The sequence below is a fragment of the Channa argus genome, chromosome 18, assembly GCF_033026475.1.
Source record: "Channa argus isolate prfri chromosome 18, Channa argus male v1.0, whole genome shotgun sequence".
Taxonomy (NCBI): Eukaryota; Metazoa; Chordata; class Actinopteri; order Anabantiformes; family Channidae; genus Channa; species Channa argus.
This window is the reverse complement of record NC_090214.1, coordinates 18,185,973-18,203,677: the sequence shown is the minus strand read 5'-3', so window position 1 is coordinate 18,203,677 and position 17,705 is coordinate 18,185,973. Positions and strand designations below refer to the sequence as shown.

Sequence of the window (17,705 nt, the reverse complement as noted above, 5' to 3'; positions counted from 1 at the left end):
TTTTATCAAATTTGGTGTTAATGTTTGAATGATATTCCTACTTTCACTCAAAACATGGATTATTTTTGAGAAGATTAAGTTCAGGGTTCTGCTCTGTTGCTCATTTTAGGTATATAAAGGTGTCATGCCACCCAGTGGTTATTCATCAACAGCAATGTGGAACCAAAAACCCACTAATGTGCACTAACAGTGTATTCTTAAATACTGTACATTAGCAGTTTGACAGACATTGACAGACATCCAATTTACTTTATTCTTTCAAAGCCTTCGAGGTCTTGTTTTAGGTTACAGTTACAGTACACTTTGTTATCAAGTGTGCTGCTCAGTTTGCCTTTTGTTGAGTCTTCAGGGTTCATAGACTATAAACAGGCCTTCAGTATGTTCAGTATGTCATGTGAATGAACACTACACGCAAAGAGAAATCAGGGTTAATCACACACACACACACACACACACACACACACACACACACACACACACAAAAGCTGAGTGCAGACAAGATAGGCAATATCTAGAGTTGGAACGTCAATAGCATAAAAGCTTAACATACTGTATACACATCTTGAGAATCTTGCAAATAAACAATTTTTCACCAAACTTACAAATTCATCTCACATCTATATACAAAGTTCAGAAAATAAAATCTGTACTTCTACAACATATGTGACTGATACACTTGACGGCATGAAGATTAGGAAACAGTCTATATATTGACAAACATTTTGCTTTATTCGATTTTGCCAGTATTAATGAATAAAATCCTTTCACTGTTGCTACTCCAGAAAGCTTAGCAAACTGACTTTTTTTTTGGTGATCCACTTGAGGAGTGAACTAAAGGCTAGATAACGTGTGCTCCATGTACTGCACTCCACACAATTATATATCAATACACAGTTGAAATGGTGAGGAAGGGGAGCAGGTTACATGGTCTGAAGACACCAGTCACATGGAAGGAGCCTATAGATGTTAGCATACATCTAACTGCATGTTTCATCGCCTCCAACACTGGGAATAGTTTCAAAAAGATTGGCCTGGTATATGTCGCTAGACTGACTATCCATACATTTGTTGATTGAATCGGTGAGGCAAACATTTTCTACTGCAGTGAACAGAGCCGAGTGGTTCAGAGATGCTCAGCCAGGCACGTTTTCTGGTTTAAAAAAAGAAACTCCTGTTTACATCAAATACTAGAATAGTCAATAAGTAGACAGATTTGAGGATGATTTTGCAACCAGTCAATGTACAAAACTGACTGTCTTATTTTCATTACACCACAGCCACTTACCAGAGAGAATTTTTGTAGTCGTCTATGCTCAACTTCTTATTTGGCCACTGAGTTAGAAGTGTGAGGTAAAGAAAAAATAAGAGATATTTGGATGTTTAACAGATGTGTTTTGTTTGTGCCTCCTGTTTACACAGTAGCTTTTGAAGAAAAAACAAAACACTATTACAATATATAAGGGTACTTTGGGATTTCTAAATTAACCTTTTCAGTGATCACAACATAAACATTAAAGCCAACATTTGTTACTCATCACTCTACAGCCTTGATTACCTAGTTCTTCTGTGCCATGAATCTCCATTGTTATGCAAAAAGTATTAAAAATACATGAGCCAGAAACACCCGTCCACTACGTGACAAACAGCAAACAAACATAACAAGAACTATTTAGCATCTGGTACACCGTCAGAGGTCTGGTGGAATCCATGCCATGACAAGTTCATATTGTTTTGGCAGAAAACAGGGGACCTTCTCAATATTAAGCAGGTAATCATAATTTTACAACTGGTCTGTGTATTATTTTTCCAGTCTAAACATTATGATCATTGCAATCTTAAGTACTGTGAGTCACTGTAATCCCTGGGGAATTGTCATGCATGGCTGCAGTACAAGCTGATTCTGGGGCAGCATGTGTTTAAAAATACAGGGAATGAAGACATGTCACTGAGGGTACAGGTGTGTCTGGATTATGCGTTTCTTTTTAAAACAACAGATTGTCTATAGAACAGAGAAGCAAGCTAATAAAGACTACAGAGTGGCAACCAGACATTAACGTAGGCTTTGAAATCTGAAACACGATTATGATAGATTTAGACAATAGCAGAAAGTACTGAATTTTGAGTTCTTTACATCTGAGATACATTTTATCACTTCCAAATGGCAGTGGACATCGACAATTACTTTGTATAAAAACTAGGTCCAAACCAGAACAGGGTAGAAGTTATGGCACACATCTAGCTGTCAATTTTCAGTTATGACTAAAGTGGCAGACGGTGGTATATTAATGTAAAGGTTCTTATATTTGTGAACATAATTTATTTACATCATACAATTTATTCTGTATTATTGGAAGATTACATCCACACACGTGCACACGCACACACACACACACACAGCAGAATATAAATAAAGATGTTTGTACAAACTTGCATAACTAAATGATTAAAAAACAAAACAAACAAAAAACAGATTAAGCAGCTGGACCAAAAAAAGATAAAACAAATGTCAAACAGATAATCATTAATACCCTACAATCACAGGACTCACTAAGTCACAACAGCACACAACCAGTTAGCCTCAAACAATACTCACACACCAGCCATCCGCATCTACTCCCACAAGTCATGTGTTTGATACACAGTGTGCAGTCCCAACACTCTCAATGCTGTGATTTTAGCAGCTCACATTACAAACAGAGGAAAACATTCAATAGTGAAGTAAAAGATGAAAATATTAGTGGAGCTAAACCCTTTGAAAGGCAAAAAATTATTACAAGTGTAGGCTACTTCTCATACAAAAAAAAAAACAAAACATAGAATACATACCAGTTTTCAAAAAAAAAAAAAAAGAAGTCAAGCGACGCATGTCATGTTACTTCAGATGGTTTTAAAGATGTAAAAACAGGAAACCCACTTCTTCCCTCCAGATCTCGGGCACAGAACGAGTCACAGCAGCACATCAGTTTAAGATCACATTACAATGACTTTCTACTGCCACCCATACACACACACACACACAATAAAATATAAAGTCTCGTTTTCAAAGTTTTTTTTTTTTTTTTAGGTCTGAGCTGCGGGCTGCAGCCAGGGCAGAGTGGACGAGATTCCAGCGGCACAGAAGCGTTTTGGGTTGATAAAGACTTACTGAAATGCAAACATCTGTTAGGTCAGGAGGGTTCATTTCTGACCTCAGAGTTGGGTGGAGGCCAAAAGACAACGAAAAAGGAAAAGAAAATTAATTTATTCATTTTTGCTACTCAAGCCAGCAGAGAGCAAGCACAGGTGAGGCGGTGCCGTCAGCCAACAGCAGTAACAGTCTGAGAGTTCAAACAGGCCCAAGGGTCATCGCTCTTTCCAAGCAGAGTTTAAATGATCTCAGGTAGATCACATACAGACCGGATAGCCATCAATAGCATTTTCTAAAAGGAAATTTAAATTTTCTTCAGTAGTCACCCTCATTCACTATAATTTACAACTCCTCCTCTCCCTAGTTCATCCTCACACACTGTTCAACCTTCCAAAAGTGTTCACACCCAAAAAAGAACAAAGCTGAAAATACAGAGGGACTTTCATGCACTGGGGGAAAATGTCCTGAATGTGTAAATAACCAGAAAAAAAAAAACAAAAAACAAAAAAAAAAGATCCTTCAGAAAAAAGGTTTGGGCTCAAGTCTAGTTTTGTTTTTAAGCTGATCGCTCCAAGTTTTCAAAGTCAAACTAAGAATCCTCTTCATATTCTCTGGATCTTGTCAGCTACAACCACAGGGTTCTCTTTGCGAATTTTGGCAGCAGCTTCAGCTTTGTAGTCGTATGGGCAGTTGTGCTTGTCAGAGTAACGGTGAAGTCCACAGAACAGATTCCCACAGCGACAGTCAAAACCTGAAATGCCACAGCAGAGGATGCATCACATCAATAACAGGTGCAAACAACAGTGAAGCATCCCAGAGTGCAGACATGATGGTACACTTCAGTGGAAAGTCAATTACTTTAATACTGCATCAACATTTGCTAAAGAATCAAGTAACCACAGATTATTAAAAACATTTTTTAAAGCACATAACAGAATATAAAAAGCTCTATATCACTACTTCTTGTAACGTAGGCTGTTCTCTGCTGAATAACCAACTAGTAAGGGAACTCCATCAATATACTCTCCATCAAGACATTTCTGTGTGCTACAGGAGATTATATTGCACATGAACTTTCTGCCCCTTAAAGGGCCAAACACTATAAAAATTACTACTCGGATTCTGTTGTGCACTTTGATGTGTAATTATAAAAACCCCATGAGTGTCATTTCTTACCTGTAAGTCCAACCTTTTTACGGCACATAAAGCAGCGGTTCTTTTTGGGTTTTGGGGGCTCTGGGGCTTTGGACTCCTCACTGCCAGCAGTGCAAAGATGGGAGGTTGAGACTGTGGGTTGACTTACCACTGGACAGAAAGAAAAGAATGCAAGACAAACATGTCAGTTTAACCTATAGAGGTGTTTAAAAAAAAAAAAAAAAAAAAAAAAAAAGTACTTGCGTCACAAAAAAACGTCTTTTATATCTAAATAAGCAAGTTATTTTAACTACAGTACGTCCATTTTAGCCCACCTGGCTCTATGAGCTCTACTTTACTTCCTGATGCTCCTTTTTCCTCATTGGACAGACTCATCTCAGTCAGCTTTTGTGTTACAGAAACAGCCGTAGAAACCCCACTGCGGGGGGATGTGGGGGGGCGGGGGGGGATCAGATGACATGTAATTATATTAGTTGAGTGAGTATTTTTTTAATATATATATATATATATATATATATATATATATAAAAAATCATATATTTGACTGCCCCTATATGCTAAGAGACTTTAGTATTCCTTGTATTGTGTATTCCTCTCACCTGATAGCCTCAGTGGCAGCAACCTCAGCAGAAGCAGCAGCGGCTGCGGCCTCAGCTGCCACCTCTGCAGCAGCGACAGCCGCAGCGGCAGCATTATTCAAGGTAGCTTCTAACCTCTGGATAGCAGATGCCTCAGCTGTGGGGCTACTGCTGCTGCCTGAGGGAGAACATTTCACCATATTAAGGTATGTCACTGGGGACAAAGTTAGTGAAGTGACAGACAGAGGCTTGGAGCATTTTTTGCCCAATAAACTTGTGGAAACAAAAAACTGTGGTAGGCACAACAAGACTTACCCACAGAACTCAAAGAACTGACTCCTCCATTGTTCTGTCTTGATAGGTGCTCCTTGTGGCATACAGAGCACATGCCATTAGTCCTAGGATTGCCGTAGAAACCACAGCCGGTGGCACAGAGCATAGGAACTGGGCTCTGATTGGTCTCCTGGGCCATAGCGAAGTCTGCTGCCTGCTGAAGTGACCTACAGACACAAACAAAGACAGAGACTGAGTCTTGTGTGTAGTGCAACTACAGGAAATCAGACCTGAAGAAATAATCTCCAGAACTAATTAGCATTGCTGAGTGAGGTCATTTAACTATCCACATAATACTATTTAAAAGTTAACTAAACATAGCTAAAATCTGGAATTTTACCACTGTGTTAATACCCTGAATTGATAGGGTTATAGGATCAGATATTATTTGGAATTTGGGTTAATGTAAGATAACTCCATACACTTTACCAGCATAAAAAAAAAATTTAAATACAAAAATCAAATTGACAGGTTAAAGGGCCTGTGTTTCTCCACTCGACTCAATCTCCATCATCAAGCAGCAGCGACTAAAAGGTTAAGCATCAGCTCATTATAACAAACAGCCATTATCACATGCTCACATATGACTCAATATTGTCCAGCTCCTAAGCTACTTAATTTCGTTTACACTTTATATAAAAATTTGCATAAGGTCATTAAACAACTTTGAGAACATTGATCACTCACCACCACAGACAGAAGTCCCTTTCTACAGCCAGTCACTCCATCAGTAGCAACTATTAAAAAGCCAAGTTTGATCTTCCATCTACTCTTTATGTACAGATATCAGGTTGTGCTGCACATTTACACATAAGCTTGCATTAGCCTTGTGGCAACTTGAAATAAAATATGAACTTAAGAGATATAACTTAAGATTCCAGAGGCTGTTTGTTGTAACTGGTAAAACATGGAGGACACATAAAAACAATTATTCACTGATTTGGTGGTGAAATTGCACCAGATGCTTCCTCCTCTGACCAAAATAGTCATCTTAAAACAACTGCAATCTGCACGTTAACGTGTGTAGGTCTGTAAAATGCAGTACTCCATGCAGCTCCAGGCTCACATGGACCTGTGCATGATGGCTTTCCTCTTTCCCAAGAGTGCAATGTGACATCGTCTCAAAGGCTCTTGCACAGACACACACACACACAGTGTGTTACAGTAAGGCTGTGAACAACTATTTTTAGATAACCTCGAGAGTCCTGTGATCAGAGCTGGCATCATTCCAAGATTTGTATCCTGGTCGGAGTAGGTTTCCTTTCAAAGACATCACCAGCTTTCTAATCTACAAAAGGCACTATGATCAAGACAGAGTAACAAATCCCACACTGTTACATGACACTAATCTGAAGACATTCATACATGGTTATAAAAGTCTCTACAACACCTGTAGATTGCAAAGACAGCGCTTATAACACGCACAAAATAACGAGTCAGTACCTGACCCAAAGATTAGTGCTACTTGTAGCACGCCAACATCACTGCCAGCTTCTTGTCATTTCAAAGCTTAATATTATATGCAACCGCTTTCCTACTTTGATGGACTCACTGAATGTGATTTAAACAATCAGTGCCATTAACACTTGCAGCCGTCTGCCCGCTGACAAACACCGGGCCAAATCCGTGTCACTTCTACAAATCCACTGAGTCATGCTAGCAAGCTAACGGCTACTGCTAATGTAGTTCTCTATAACTAGCAAAACAGTTATATGTGACAAGGATATATGGATTTTATTATCCATCATTCGAATGGTAAAAGTAAGCAATTAAGAGCCTCAAAACTAAAGCTGTGTCTAAAGCTAGCCTTTTGTGGTTTAACAGTTAGCACTAGCCCAGTTGCTCATATGCTAACGAAATCAGCCGTGTGAGCAGATTCTCGTGATCTTGCTAATGAAAGGAGGCTAGTGGTTAGCTAAAGCAGTGTTGTTTGCTTTGTGCCTTCTTTGTTATTGTTTCCACCATAAACGGACTGCGTTGTCTTGGCATTAATTTACAACGAACGGCATCTACGAGCATTACATTTTATTCCACTCGTTAACTTGACACTTGAAATAATCTATTAATCGTAAAAATCTGATATAGCCAACAAGATTCCGGTAACTTCACCAACTTATACAGATACTGGTGGCGATGGTAATGTTAGCAGATTAACGTTAGCCACGTTAAATATGGATTGCCTTTTTAGCAACGGTAGCTGTGCAAAACTCGGTGTTGGAAAATAAGACATTAAAGTTAGTTTAAAAAGCTAGTTAATTCGAACAACAGAAATAGGTTTAACCTAAAATCTCACAGATGCATATCAAAAGTTTTCGGCGACACGTGTTAAACAAAAGAAACATTTCTTTGTTGCTAACGTTAGCCGAATTTACGTAAGCGTCAATGATGTTCACCACTACCCTACATTTAAGATTGTTGAACGTTGTGATAAAACTACATAGCTTTTGTGTTTTAACGTTACTGTTAACTCCAGAAACTTCCAAAACAACCACTACGCTAGCTGGCTATGATTTTATTATTTTACTTACCTTAACGTTGCCTTCGATATTAGGGAAAGTTTTTTTTCTGGAAACTTCGTGGATTACTGGCACTATATGTCCTTGGAACTATCGAACCAGGGCCAATAAATAGGTCGTAGTCTCTGCCAGTCTTCGCAGACTCTCCGCTTGGGAGTAGCTGGTACCTACTGCTGGCTAATCTCGTTGACGTCCTCTGTTGCTGATCTTCTCCTTCTTCGTATTCATCACCAGAAGAAGATCCAACGGAAACATGCACAGCGCCTCCAACTGCTTGGGAGTGTATACATTTATGACGTCACTTGGTCTTCACATTTCTCTTTCCTGTCTAATATGTAGAATATCGATCCGCTTCTGAGTGCACTCGACCTGAAACTTATAATGGTTTTAAACTTTACCACTGACAAAAATATGAAGAGACTTTTTTATAATTTTATTTTAAAATATGAAACTGACCAAATCAATGGTTTTGACTGAACTTGCTCTGTCCATCAAATATCATTGCAGTAATCTGCAGATATAGACAGTTTGTCAGATCACTCTATGACATATATGGGAAATTCAGTTCTTTTGTGTAGTTGCTGATTTGTGATGCAGCATCTGTTACATTACATTTGCACCCTTTTCCTTTCCAGAAATTGTTATCTTGTGAATGAAGAGCAGGAATGCTTGTTAGGCTTGATTGAGTAGGACAATCAAAAATTTCCGGATATTGCTGAACATTAAAGCTGCTCTTCTAAGCAGTCTATAGCTTCCCTTTATTTTTGGTTAGTAAAAAATCAATGTCCATGTAGTCAGGAAGAGGAGGTACAACCTTGATATCTGTAGATCCAAGAAAATAAGTCCCTGCATTGTAATACATTCTCTCCCATTTCCTTTATCTAATCCTGTTAAATGTTTTTACGTTATGTTCTTTAAACGATAGCATCAATGCCAAAGCATTTTATTAGCCAAATCTTGTTTGCAATGCCTATCATTAGGACCATTACACAAATGCAAAAGTCCAAAAATAAACACGAAAAGAAAGCAACTCAACACTGTGAGTGAGATTTGATCGCCAAAACCTATAAGATGTTCTTCCACCTGGTAGACTACAAGCCTACTTATCTACAAATTTCCAGCAACTCCTGGAAGAATTATATTGAATTCAAATCAGTTTTGAGATGCAAATTACTTGACTTAAAACCAAAGATGCTGCTCGAAAATAACATAATTTTTTCATTTTGTGGTTGCCTGATAGAGAAAAGGGTAAATTCCACTTCATGCACGAAGCTTATCCTTTAAGCACTTTTACAGACATAGATAGGCTAGAGCCAGAATGTTCACATCCATTGGCAGTAACTTTGGGTTAATATAGATCACCACAACTTGGTACATGAGCCAGCCAATTAGAAAAACTGGTAAAAACAAAGATAATCTTTGTACAAACCAGGCTATCCATATGTTCTCCTATTAATTATTCACAAATACATTTGGGATGTTAAACACTGGACATTGAAATCTAAGTATATGTGGTTTGTTTATGAGTTAGGATGAAAGGTGGGTAAATAATAATAGTCTTGGGCGAGCTAATCACTAGCTATTACAACTGCATGTGAACTGTCCTTAACGTCAGGTTAACAGCACATTCAGGTATCTCCTCACCTCATCTAATGTCACACGGTCATCTTCCGATATCTTATATACATATGGTTTTAATTTGGGGTATGTCAAAGTTTTATCGCTAATACGTAGAATACGTTTAAAAAGTATATAAGCACAATAACGTGTAATAAAAAGAAAGGAATAATATCACAACAGGAAAAGGAAGTGAGCTAGAGTTTAAATCACGTGATCATTAGTTGTCACAGAAACGCATTCAAAACCGGTGCGCTCGACCAATCAGCCGCTCAGAGAACTGAGTGAACAGCGAATCAGCGCGTAGCGTGTGAGGATTTAAATCAAGACTGCGAGGTTTAGGACTAACGCCGCATCGTTCTTTATTACGAGTTATTAGTGAAGCAACGCACATTTCGGAATGGCTCTTCGAGTGACAAGAGTAAGTGATATTTATTAGATTCATTTATAAATTATTAATGAAAATATATTTATATGAAATGTCTCGAAGTTTAATTTACTATAGTTACGATGTTAAGTCCCATCGCTCGACGTTTTATGATCACCGATTGTGAAGTCACTTCATAATTGAAAAGAGTCAATATTGAGTATACTGCGTCCTATTTGCAATCAAATGCAATAAATTACCATATTTTCTACAGAACCGCTTGGCTGCGACCAGGACTGACCTCGCTGGCAAGGCCTGCTCCGTGAACGGGCCTTCGCTGAAGCCTCGAGCTGCACTGGGCGAAATCGGAAATATCGCAGCTAACAAGGAGACACAGAAAAAGGTAATGGGTAACTGCTAAAACAAGAGTAAAAATGTATAATGTTAAAAGTCACGTTTCTAGTAGCTTACAAATACGCGGATGAACCTAAGGCATGTAGTCACAATAATTCCACCATAGGTTAGAATTTCCATTTTCTTGTCTATTCTAAGTCTTTAAAGTAAAACGTCAGAGCAGAATAGCTCGCAGCTGTAACGTTAGTCACTCGAGGCCTAAATGCAACGGAGCAACAAGGAGGGCGATAGCCTTACGCAAAATGCACTCCGATTAATGTCAGACCCTCAGATTAAGCAGTTCGAGTAAAGAGAAAATTGTACATTGTATGAAGTTACGTAATTATTTCCCTGCAACTTCATGTTTCAGTTCTGACCTTTTAAAACCTTAATTTTAGAATGTCAAGACAGAGGCCACAAAGAAGACCAAAGTGACCACAAAGGTGGAAAAGGCAGCCGAACAACCACCGACAAATGTTGTTCCTCCAAAACCTGAGCCTGAGGTGCAGGTGGGTTGTATGTCCAACATTTCAGCCACTTGTATATAAATGTCTGCTGGGTGTGACGCTTGTATTTCAAGCAACGCTGGCATTTCCACTGTTCCAGGTTCAACCTGAGCCTGCATCCCCCACACCAATGGAAACTTCTGGCTGTGAACCTGCTGACCTATGTCAAGCATTTTCAGATGTCATGCTGCATACTGCTGTCAGAGATGTAGATGCAGATGATTATGAAAACCCCATGCTCTGCAGTGAGTATGTGAAGGACATCTACAAGTACCTTCGTCAGCTTGAGGCAAGTGTACCTAACACTATCAAATGGACTTGATGTTCAGTGTCTGTTAACCCACATTATCTCTGGTTTTAACTTGGATTCTTGTCTCTGCAGGCTGAACAAAATGTCAGACCCAGCTACCTGCAGGGTCAGGAAGTGACTGGTAACATGCGGGCCATTCTCATTGACTGGCTGGTGCAAGTTGGCCTGAAGTTCCGTCTGCTGCAGGAGACAATGTACATGACTGTGGGAATCATTGACCGCTTTCTTCAGGCAAGTCAAACCTTAGTCACTGACACTCTACATTAAATGCTAACAGCAATGTTTTAATTTCATCCCCCTAAATTCTCAATGTGGTCACAAACAGGACCACCCAGTCCCCAAGAAGCAGTTGCAGCTGGTTGGAGTAACCGCCATGTTCCTTGCTTCCAAATATGAGGAGATGTATCCCCCAGAAATTTCAGACTTTGCATATGTGACTGACCGGGCCTATACCACAGCCCAGATCAGAGACATGGAGATGACAATCCTGCGGGTTCTTAAGTTCCAGCTTGGCCGCCCTCTTCCCTTACAGTTCCTCAGAAGAGCCTCAAAGATTTATGAGGTTTGTTGGCGTATCTTAAATCTGAGAATGCACATAGCAACTTGTATACCTGCTAATTCCCAACTACTCCCCTAGGTAACAGCTGAGCAACACACCCTAGCAAAATATCTCCTGGAGCTCACCATGGTTGACTACGACATGGTTCATTTCCCACCTTCCATTGTGGCAAGTGCTGCATTGGCTCTTACCCTCAAGATCTTGGCTGCAGGAGAATGGGTTAGTGTTGGAGTGGCCACAGATTCTTCAAGATTAATGTTATCATCTTGGTGCTAATTCAAATAGTTTTGTGAACGTCTTTCTGTACTGCCAACATTACTGCTCTGGTCTCAGTTGTAATATAAAGTGTTTTTGGGTTAATTTCTTCTTCCATGTCTACTCAGGATGTGACACTGCAGCACTACATGGACTACACAGCAGAGAGTTTGATTCCTGTGATGGCACACATTGCCAAGAATGTTGTTCGAGTGAATGATGGGCTGACAAAGCACATGGTAAGTTATAACTATACAACCTGACTTGTGTTTGTTTCTCATAACATCTTGTATTTAAAAGCAGTTATTTGGCTTAATAGTCTTAGATGTCTATTAGGTTTTAAGACTCTTCTAACTGGCCATTTTGCCTTTATTGCAGGCTGTCAAAGGCAAATACTCGACTTCAAAGCAGATGAGGATTGCCACTATTTCACAGCTGAAATCTTCAGTAGTGAAGGATCTTGCAAAGCAGCTCACCCAGTGAGATGACTATTTAGCACAATGTGCTGAGTTGTACAGATGTAAAACTTTTTTAATGTGACTGAATGATCAGCACACTTGAGGACCGTCACTGGTTTGCATTTTTTTTTAAAACTGCTGAATTGTGTATACTTGGTGACTCATCCTGAAGCATGCTACAAGGTGGTCTTTTTCTGCAAGGGACATTCACACCTCATAACAAATTGCAGTTTCAATCTGACAAGGTTTTTTTATGGACTTAAATTAAGTGTCACTGACATCACATGAAACATGGGCAGCTACTAGTGACTAATGTTTAAAATCACCTGGTTTAATACATGGCATATTAACACACTAATTGGCTAACAAACTTGCATGTAAAATATCTTCACAGGCTATTCTGCACTCAAATGTTGCCACAATATAACTACACTTTAGTCACCTGTCCTTGTCCAGTACTTTAACTTTTAGACTTCTAGCTGCTTGGCAGAAGGAAAGTTGTTGCATGCTTTCAGAATGGTCAGCCACGTAGAAGGTCCACTGATCATGTCAACCTTTTCTTTTAGACTTCTTAGTGTGGAAATTACATGTACAGCTATACTTTTAAGTTGTTTTTACATTCTCAAATGTTCTTAAAGCCTCCTATTAAATGGGTTTGATCTGAAAAGACCTTGTTGTGAATTTCCCTCACCACTAGAGACTGCTGTAAGACTGATCTTAAGTTCTCAGTTTTTGTATGGCTTCACAAAGTTATGGTTTTAACATTTAGTAAATTCATTTCAACTAAAGGTGTCAGTTCGAAGCAAATCTTATCATAGCTGGGCAATATGGCTCTGAATCCAACAATCCACTCCCAACTACACTAGTCAAAACAGCATGTCATTCAAGGCCACAACGACGGCTCTCACTTGTAACTTCAACATTCTTTAAAATGTCTATAATCAGTGTTAATGTTATAAGTTTGTAAATCAATCTGATCTTACAAATCTTAGATTTTTCTAATTTATCAAAGGGGCAACAGCCCAAATGCAACTAACAATCTGTCATATGGAATGTAACTTCCAACCTATTCACTAAAGCCATTAAGACTTAACCAGGAGACTGCAAGCTGTGGCTCTTTATGTGGAGTTTATTTTTCCTACATATGAAAGTTTCCCAGTCATGAATCTGCAGGTAGGTGTGAACTTTAACTCAACAGAATGTTAAACCATTGGCTGTACTGTCACCCCTGATGTTGGCTTTAGTTTTTCAGACTTGAATAGATTAAATTATGTGAATATTGTGCTTTTAAAAAAGCAGTCACTTTCACATTGAAATTTATCTTAAAGGACCCCCTTCACTGATTTTGAATTTGCTTTTGGTTCTGGTTTGAGCTGTAAATGCTATTAAACTTTCATTTTAAATTACTTATCAATGTTTCTCTAGCTGTAACATGTCTCCAAATGCCATCACTTGGAGGAACCTTTAGTTCCGATTATTGCTCGCACTGTGGAATTTAATCACTGAACGTGCTCTCCCAGGTGACATGACCTGGTGGCTCAGTGGGTTCGAATCCCAGGCCACCAAGGTCCACTTCGGGATGAGCATCTGACATTTAAAAACTCAAATCAACGTGCAGAACATACTCCACTGAAGGGACAAGCTGAAAGCCATTGATCTAGTTGAATCTGTTCAAAATCCTCTTGTACAATATGCTTTTGGGATGGAAAGAATCTAATATTTCTACCTTGCATCACTAACTTTATACTTTTGGTTGAAAACAATTGATTCATGAAAAATTGTTTACAACTGTCTGCATGAGCTAGGTCACCTTTCTGCCACCAAAACAGGCCTGACCCATCAAGGCATAGGTGTGGAATGAGGCACCACTCTCAGTGCATCCTGGTAACATGTTTTTCTCAGATCATATCAACTTTTTTCATTAGTCTGGTCCAGTTCTGGTAGTCATGTGCTCATTGTAGTAGGTTCTTTTGGTGGTGGACATGGCTCAACATTGGCACCTGACCAGTCAGCAGCTACGTAGCCCCATATGCAACAAACAGCCACACAACTGTGTCCTGACAGCATTAACATTTTCAGCATTTTGATTTACAGTAGGTCTTCTACTGGATGAGACTACACAGGCCAGCTGCCACATTCCATGTGCATCAAGTGAGCCTTCAGCCATGACTCTTGCTAGTTCATTGGTTTTCCATCCTTTGACCACTTTTGGTAGGTCCTGACCACTGCAGACTGAGAACATCCCACAAGAGCTGCAGTTTTCAAGTTGCTCTGACCCAGTCATGTAGCCATCATTATTTTTCTTAAATTCACTCAAATCCCTACATCTGCTTCCAATACATCAGCTTCAGGGACAAAATGTTAACTTGCTGCCTAATATTTCCCACCCACTTCCAGGTGCCACTGTAATGAGAAAATCAATGCTATTCACTTCACCTCTCAGTGGTCTAATGCTACAGCTGATTGGTGTATGCTGCCATCTGGGCAGCATTTCTTAAAGGAAAATCTTGCTTATTTCAATGTTCTGCATGTATTACAGCAGCAGAGTAAAAATAGTCTGAATGCTAAACCGACTTGATTGTGGTCCAGACCTTTCACCCCTAGAAAATCTTTCAAAAATATTCTTCTCTACATCCACTAAACATTGCACTTCCTGATAATCTACTTCTGCATATATATAGCTGGCTAATGCCACTGTGCCTAAAAGGCTTAGAGCTGATATTGGCTTATTGCAGTTGGAAAAGTGTTTAAATAGTCAATTTCAGCATCTTAAATACACCAGAGAGCATTGACAAGTTTCGACTGGAAAATGTCCCACACAATACAGTACATCTTGGTCATAATGCTTTAATAATCAAGTTTGATAGGATTCTTATTACTAGAAATAGGAGAAAACAAAGCTTCCTGGAGCACAGAATGAATTTGAATCAATTGTGCTGAAAATGTCTCACTGCTAAGAAACATCTGGCACAGTCAAAAGTTCTCATTTCTATTCAAGTAACTAATACCAGGATCAAGAAACCAAAAGGAGCAAGTGAACATTTATTTTGTCTTTCTTTTGTTATTATAGTTCTGCTTCTCTTACTGGGACATAGTCAAATTGTGTTTTTAAGTAACATTTCATTTTAGGTGTTTAGTTGTTTAGCACACAAAAAAAGAAGAAAGAAAACTAAGATATAAAAGGTGCAGAAACCCATCACCCAGAACTTCAGTTGAGTCATAGTCTTTAATCCTTGCAAAACACACTTACTGTAAATCTCATATATGCAAGGACTCCTCACAACTTCAGTTACATCAGATTGGGCTACAAGTATTTAAAGCTAATGGACAGAGCAGAATGGAAGCTATTAACACTTTAACCCATTCACAGCTGAGACCCCGAGGGAACCAGACCCTCCATTCTGTCCTCACGGCCTCAGGGGGATGCCCAGAGAGCTTTGGTGTGCAACACCACCTGCCGCTTGCACGACGTGCATCACCGGGATCGTGAGGTCATCATGCCTAAAGGTCTGCTTAGCTACATCTGTTGCTGCAAAGGCAGAGAGCAGAAATTATTTGCTGGTGAAATGAGAAAAAAGAATTGGCACATTGGGTTTTCTTGACGTTCAGAAATGTGAGGAGAAGCTTCCACATAAAAGATCAATGGTTAGATAGAGACATAGCCAAACCATGTTTTAATAGTTACAGAAATCATATAAATCTAAACAGTTTGAATCCACATTGATGTGAGGTTGTGTGCTGTGCATCTGTTACCTGACATAATGACATACAGGCAGTCAACACATTAGAGCACATCCTTTTCATCCATTTAGCACCGAAGCCTGCGTTGTTTTCCACAGAGACACATAATAATTACTCTCAGTTATTGTGGAAAGTCGAGATTTTAAACCCCCAGAGCATACAGAGAATTCATACTTGGAAGCTGAGGTCATGACTGGGCAGTCATATCAGTTTACAAGACAGATTCCTCCTGTGCAGGGCTCCAAACCAGCCTGAAACACTCTTTGGCCTGTGCCTGTGTGAAATTTATTATGATGGAAAATTGAACATACAGTTGATAAGCAGTTCAACCCAGCTCAGCAACTGAACAGTTAAAGAAACCGTTGAACTACCAAACAGGTTTGTGTGAAATGTGGTTCAGATAGTCATATCCCTTCAGGACTGAATTGTAATAGAAGTCATAACTTTGGTAATTTCATAACATTTGATTTAACACTATTATCTGGTCAAAGATTCAGTTATGTCTACAGTTCACAGTTCCCTGGATAAACCTTATTATGAGCAGTTTTCACTGGGTTGTTTTTCTGCTAAAGGAATTGGAAATCGAGTCAAAACTAAATGAAGTGAAGTAACTGAAAAGTTCAGTTCAGTCGCTTTTACTGTTTGTACATATGATCAGGTTGACTAGGAGCACTAAACCAAAATCAAAGTTAAATTGCAAGTGGGCAGTTGATCAAAGAGGACATTCACATTCCAACCTTGTATTCTAGAAAGTAGAGTTGAGAAAATGTTTCTGTGTACAGTGGTTTGTTATTTAGCACTCACATAAGACAATTTGGAGACTTGCAGAAGACATTAGAAGTAAAGTACTGTACCAGTCTATATCTTGCTAGAGGTCTTGTGCAGATCTACTTGCCACATTCTTGCTTAGAGCCACATATCAACATTACCATGCTAATATGCAGATAAGACACTTAAATGTGCATTTATATATATATATATATATATATATATATATATATATATATATAAAAAATGCACATTTCAGTGTCTTTAAAGCCAAAGTGCTTCTGTGCTTTTCCATGTTGATTCAAGCGCTCCCTATTAAGTGAATATGCAAGTCAGCACTGAGGTCCTGGAAGAATGCAAAGCTTGGCTTCAGTCTTCTTAGTATTTCACCAACACATTTCTCACTCACAGGGGGATTGTCCAAGACCTGAGTCAAAAGTTTGGATCTCCTTCTCAGTCTAAACATCGCCCAAGATCGCCAGATATTTAACAAGTGCACCCTTCACAATGGGTCAATGCCCATTCTCACCTCCAGTCCACCACAGTGCGTGTCTCAGTTCAATAATGACAAAGTCAAACAAACAGGCGGCTCGTGGCAGCACTGTTAGGGTTTCTGTGGGGTGCTAATAGCTTGGCAGCTGGCATGCAGAATGAGGCCTCTGGGCTGCAGAGGGAAGTGAAGCACAAATAAACACAGGAGCATTCAGTTTCACAATTTATAGATTTTCAAATAAAATATCATGTGCTTCCTGAACTTTAATGACCTTTGACACTCGCTGTTATAAGGAGGAAAGAAAGGCTCCTAGTGTGGCCTGAACTGTGGAGTGTTTGAACCAGGTGTAGAAAGAATTTTTCTTTTCCAGAACATCTTGACCTCTCCATTCGTAGTTTGACATCTTACAGCAGGAAGTCATCCTCGCCTCACATTCAGGTCTCCACTTACATCTTTGTTAAATTATTACACAGATGGCAACACAGACTTTATTTACAAAGACACTGTATTGTGAGGTGACTTTGAAGGT

General features: G+C 39.2%; 2 protein-coding genes across 2 annotated transcripts; one reads left to right on the top strand and one right to left on the bottom strand.

Annotated features, from left to right (window-relative positions):
* Positions 1-2,294: 2,294 nt before the first annotated feature.
* Positions 2,295-7,922, bottom strand: zfand5b (zinc finger, AN1-type domain 5b). The gene is made up of 6 exons (XM_067484538.1): positions 7,722-7,922; positions 5,176-5,360; positions 4,882-5,038; positions 4,597-4,700; positions 4,304-4,432; positions 2,295-3,878 (listed from the first exon to the last, which is right to left on the bottom strand). The coding sequence occupies exons 2-6, from the start codon at positions 5,330-5,332 to the stop codon at positions 3,730-3,732; spliced, it is 696 nt and encodes a 231-aa protein (XP_067340639.1). The 5' UTR covers positions 5,333-5,360; positions 7,722-7,922; the 3' UTR covers positions 2,295-3,729.
* A 1,668-nt stretch (positions 7,923-9,590) lies between these two features.
* On the top strand, positions 9,591-12,841 carry ccnb1 (cyclin B1). The gene is made up of 9 exons (XM_067484963.1): positions 9,591-9,747; positions 9,968-10,096; positions 10,485-10,595; positions 10,693-10,881; positions 10,975-11,133; positions 11,228-11,464; positions 11,540-11,680; positions 11,845-11,955; positions 12,095-12,841. The coding sequence occupies exons 1-9, from the start codon at positions 9,727-9,729 to the stop codon at positions 12,197-12,199; spliced, it is 1,203 nt and encodes a 400-aa protein (XP_067341064.1). The 5' UTR covers positions 9,591-9,726; the 3' UTR covers positions 12,200-12,841.
* Positions 12,842-17,705: the final 4,864 nt, after the last annotated feature.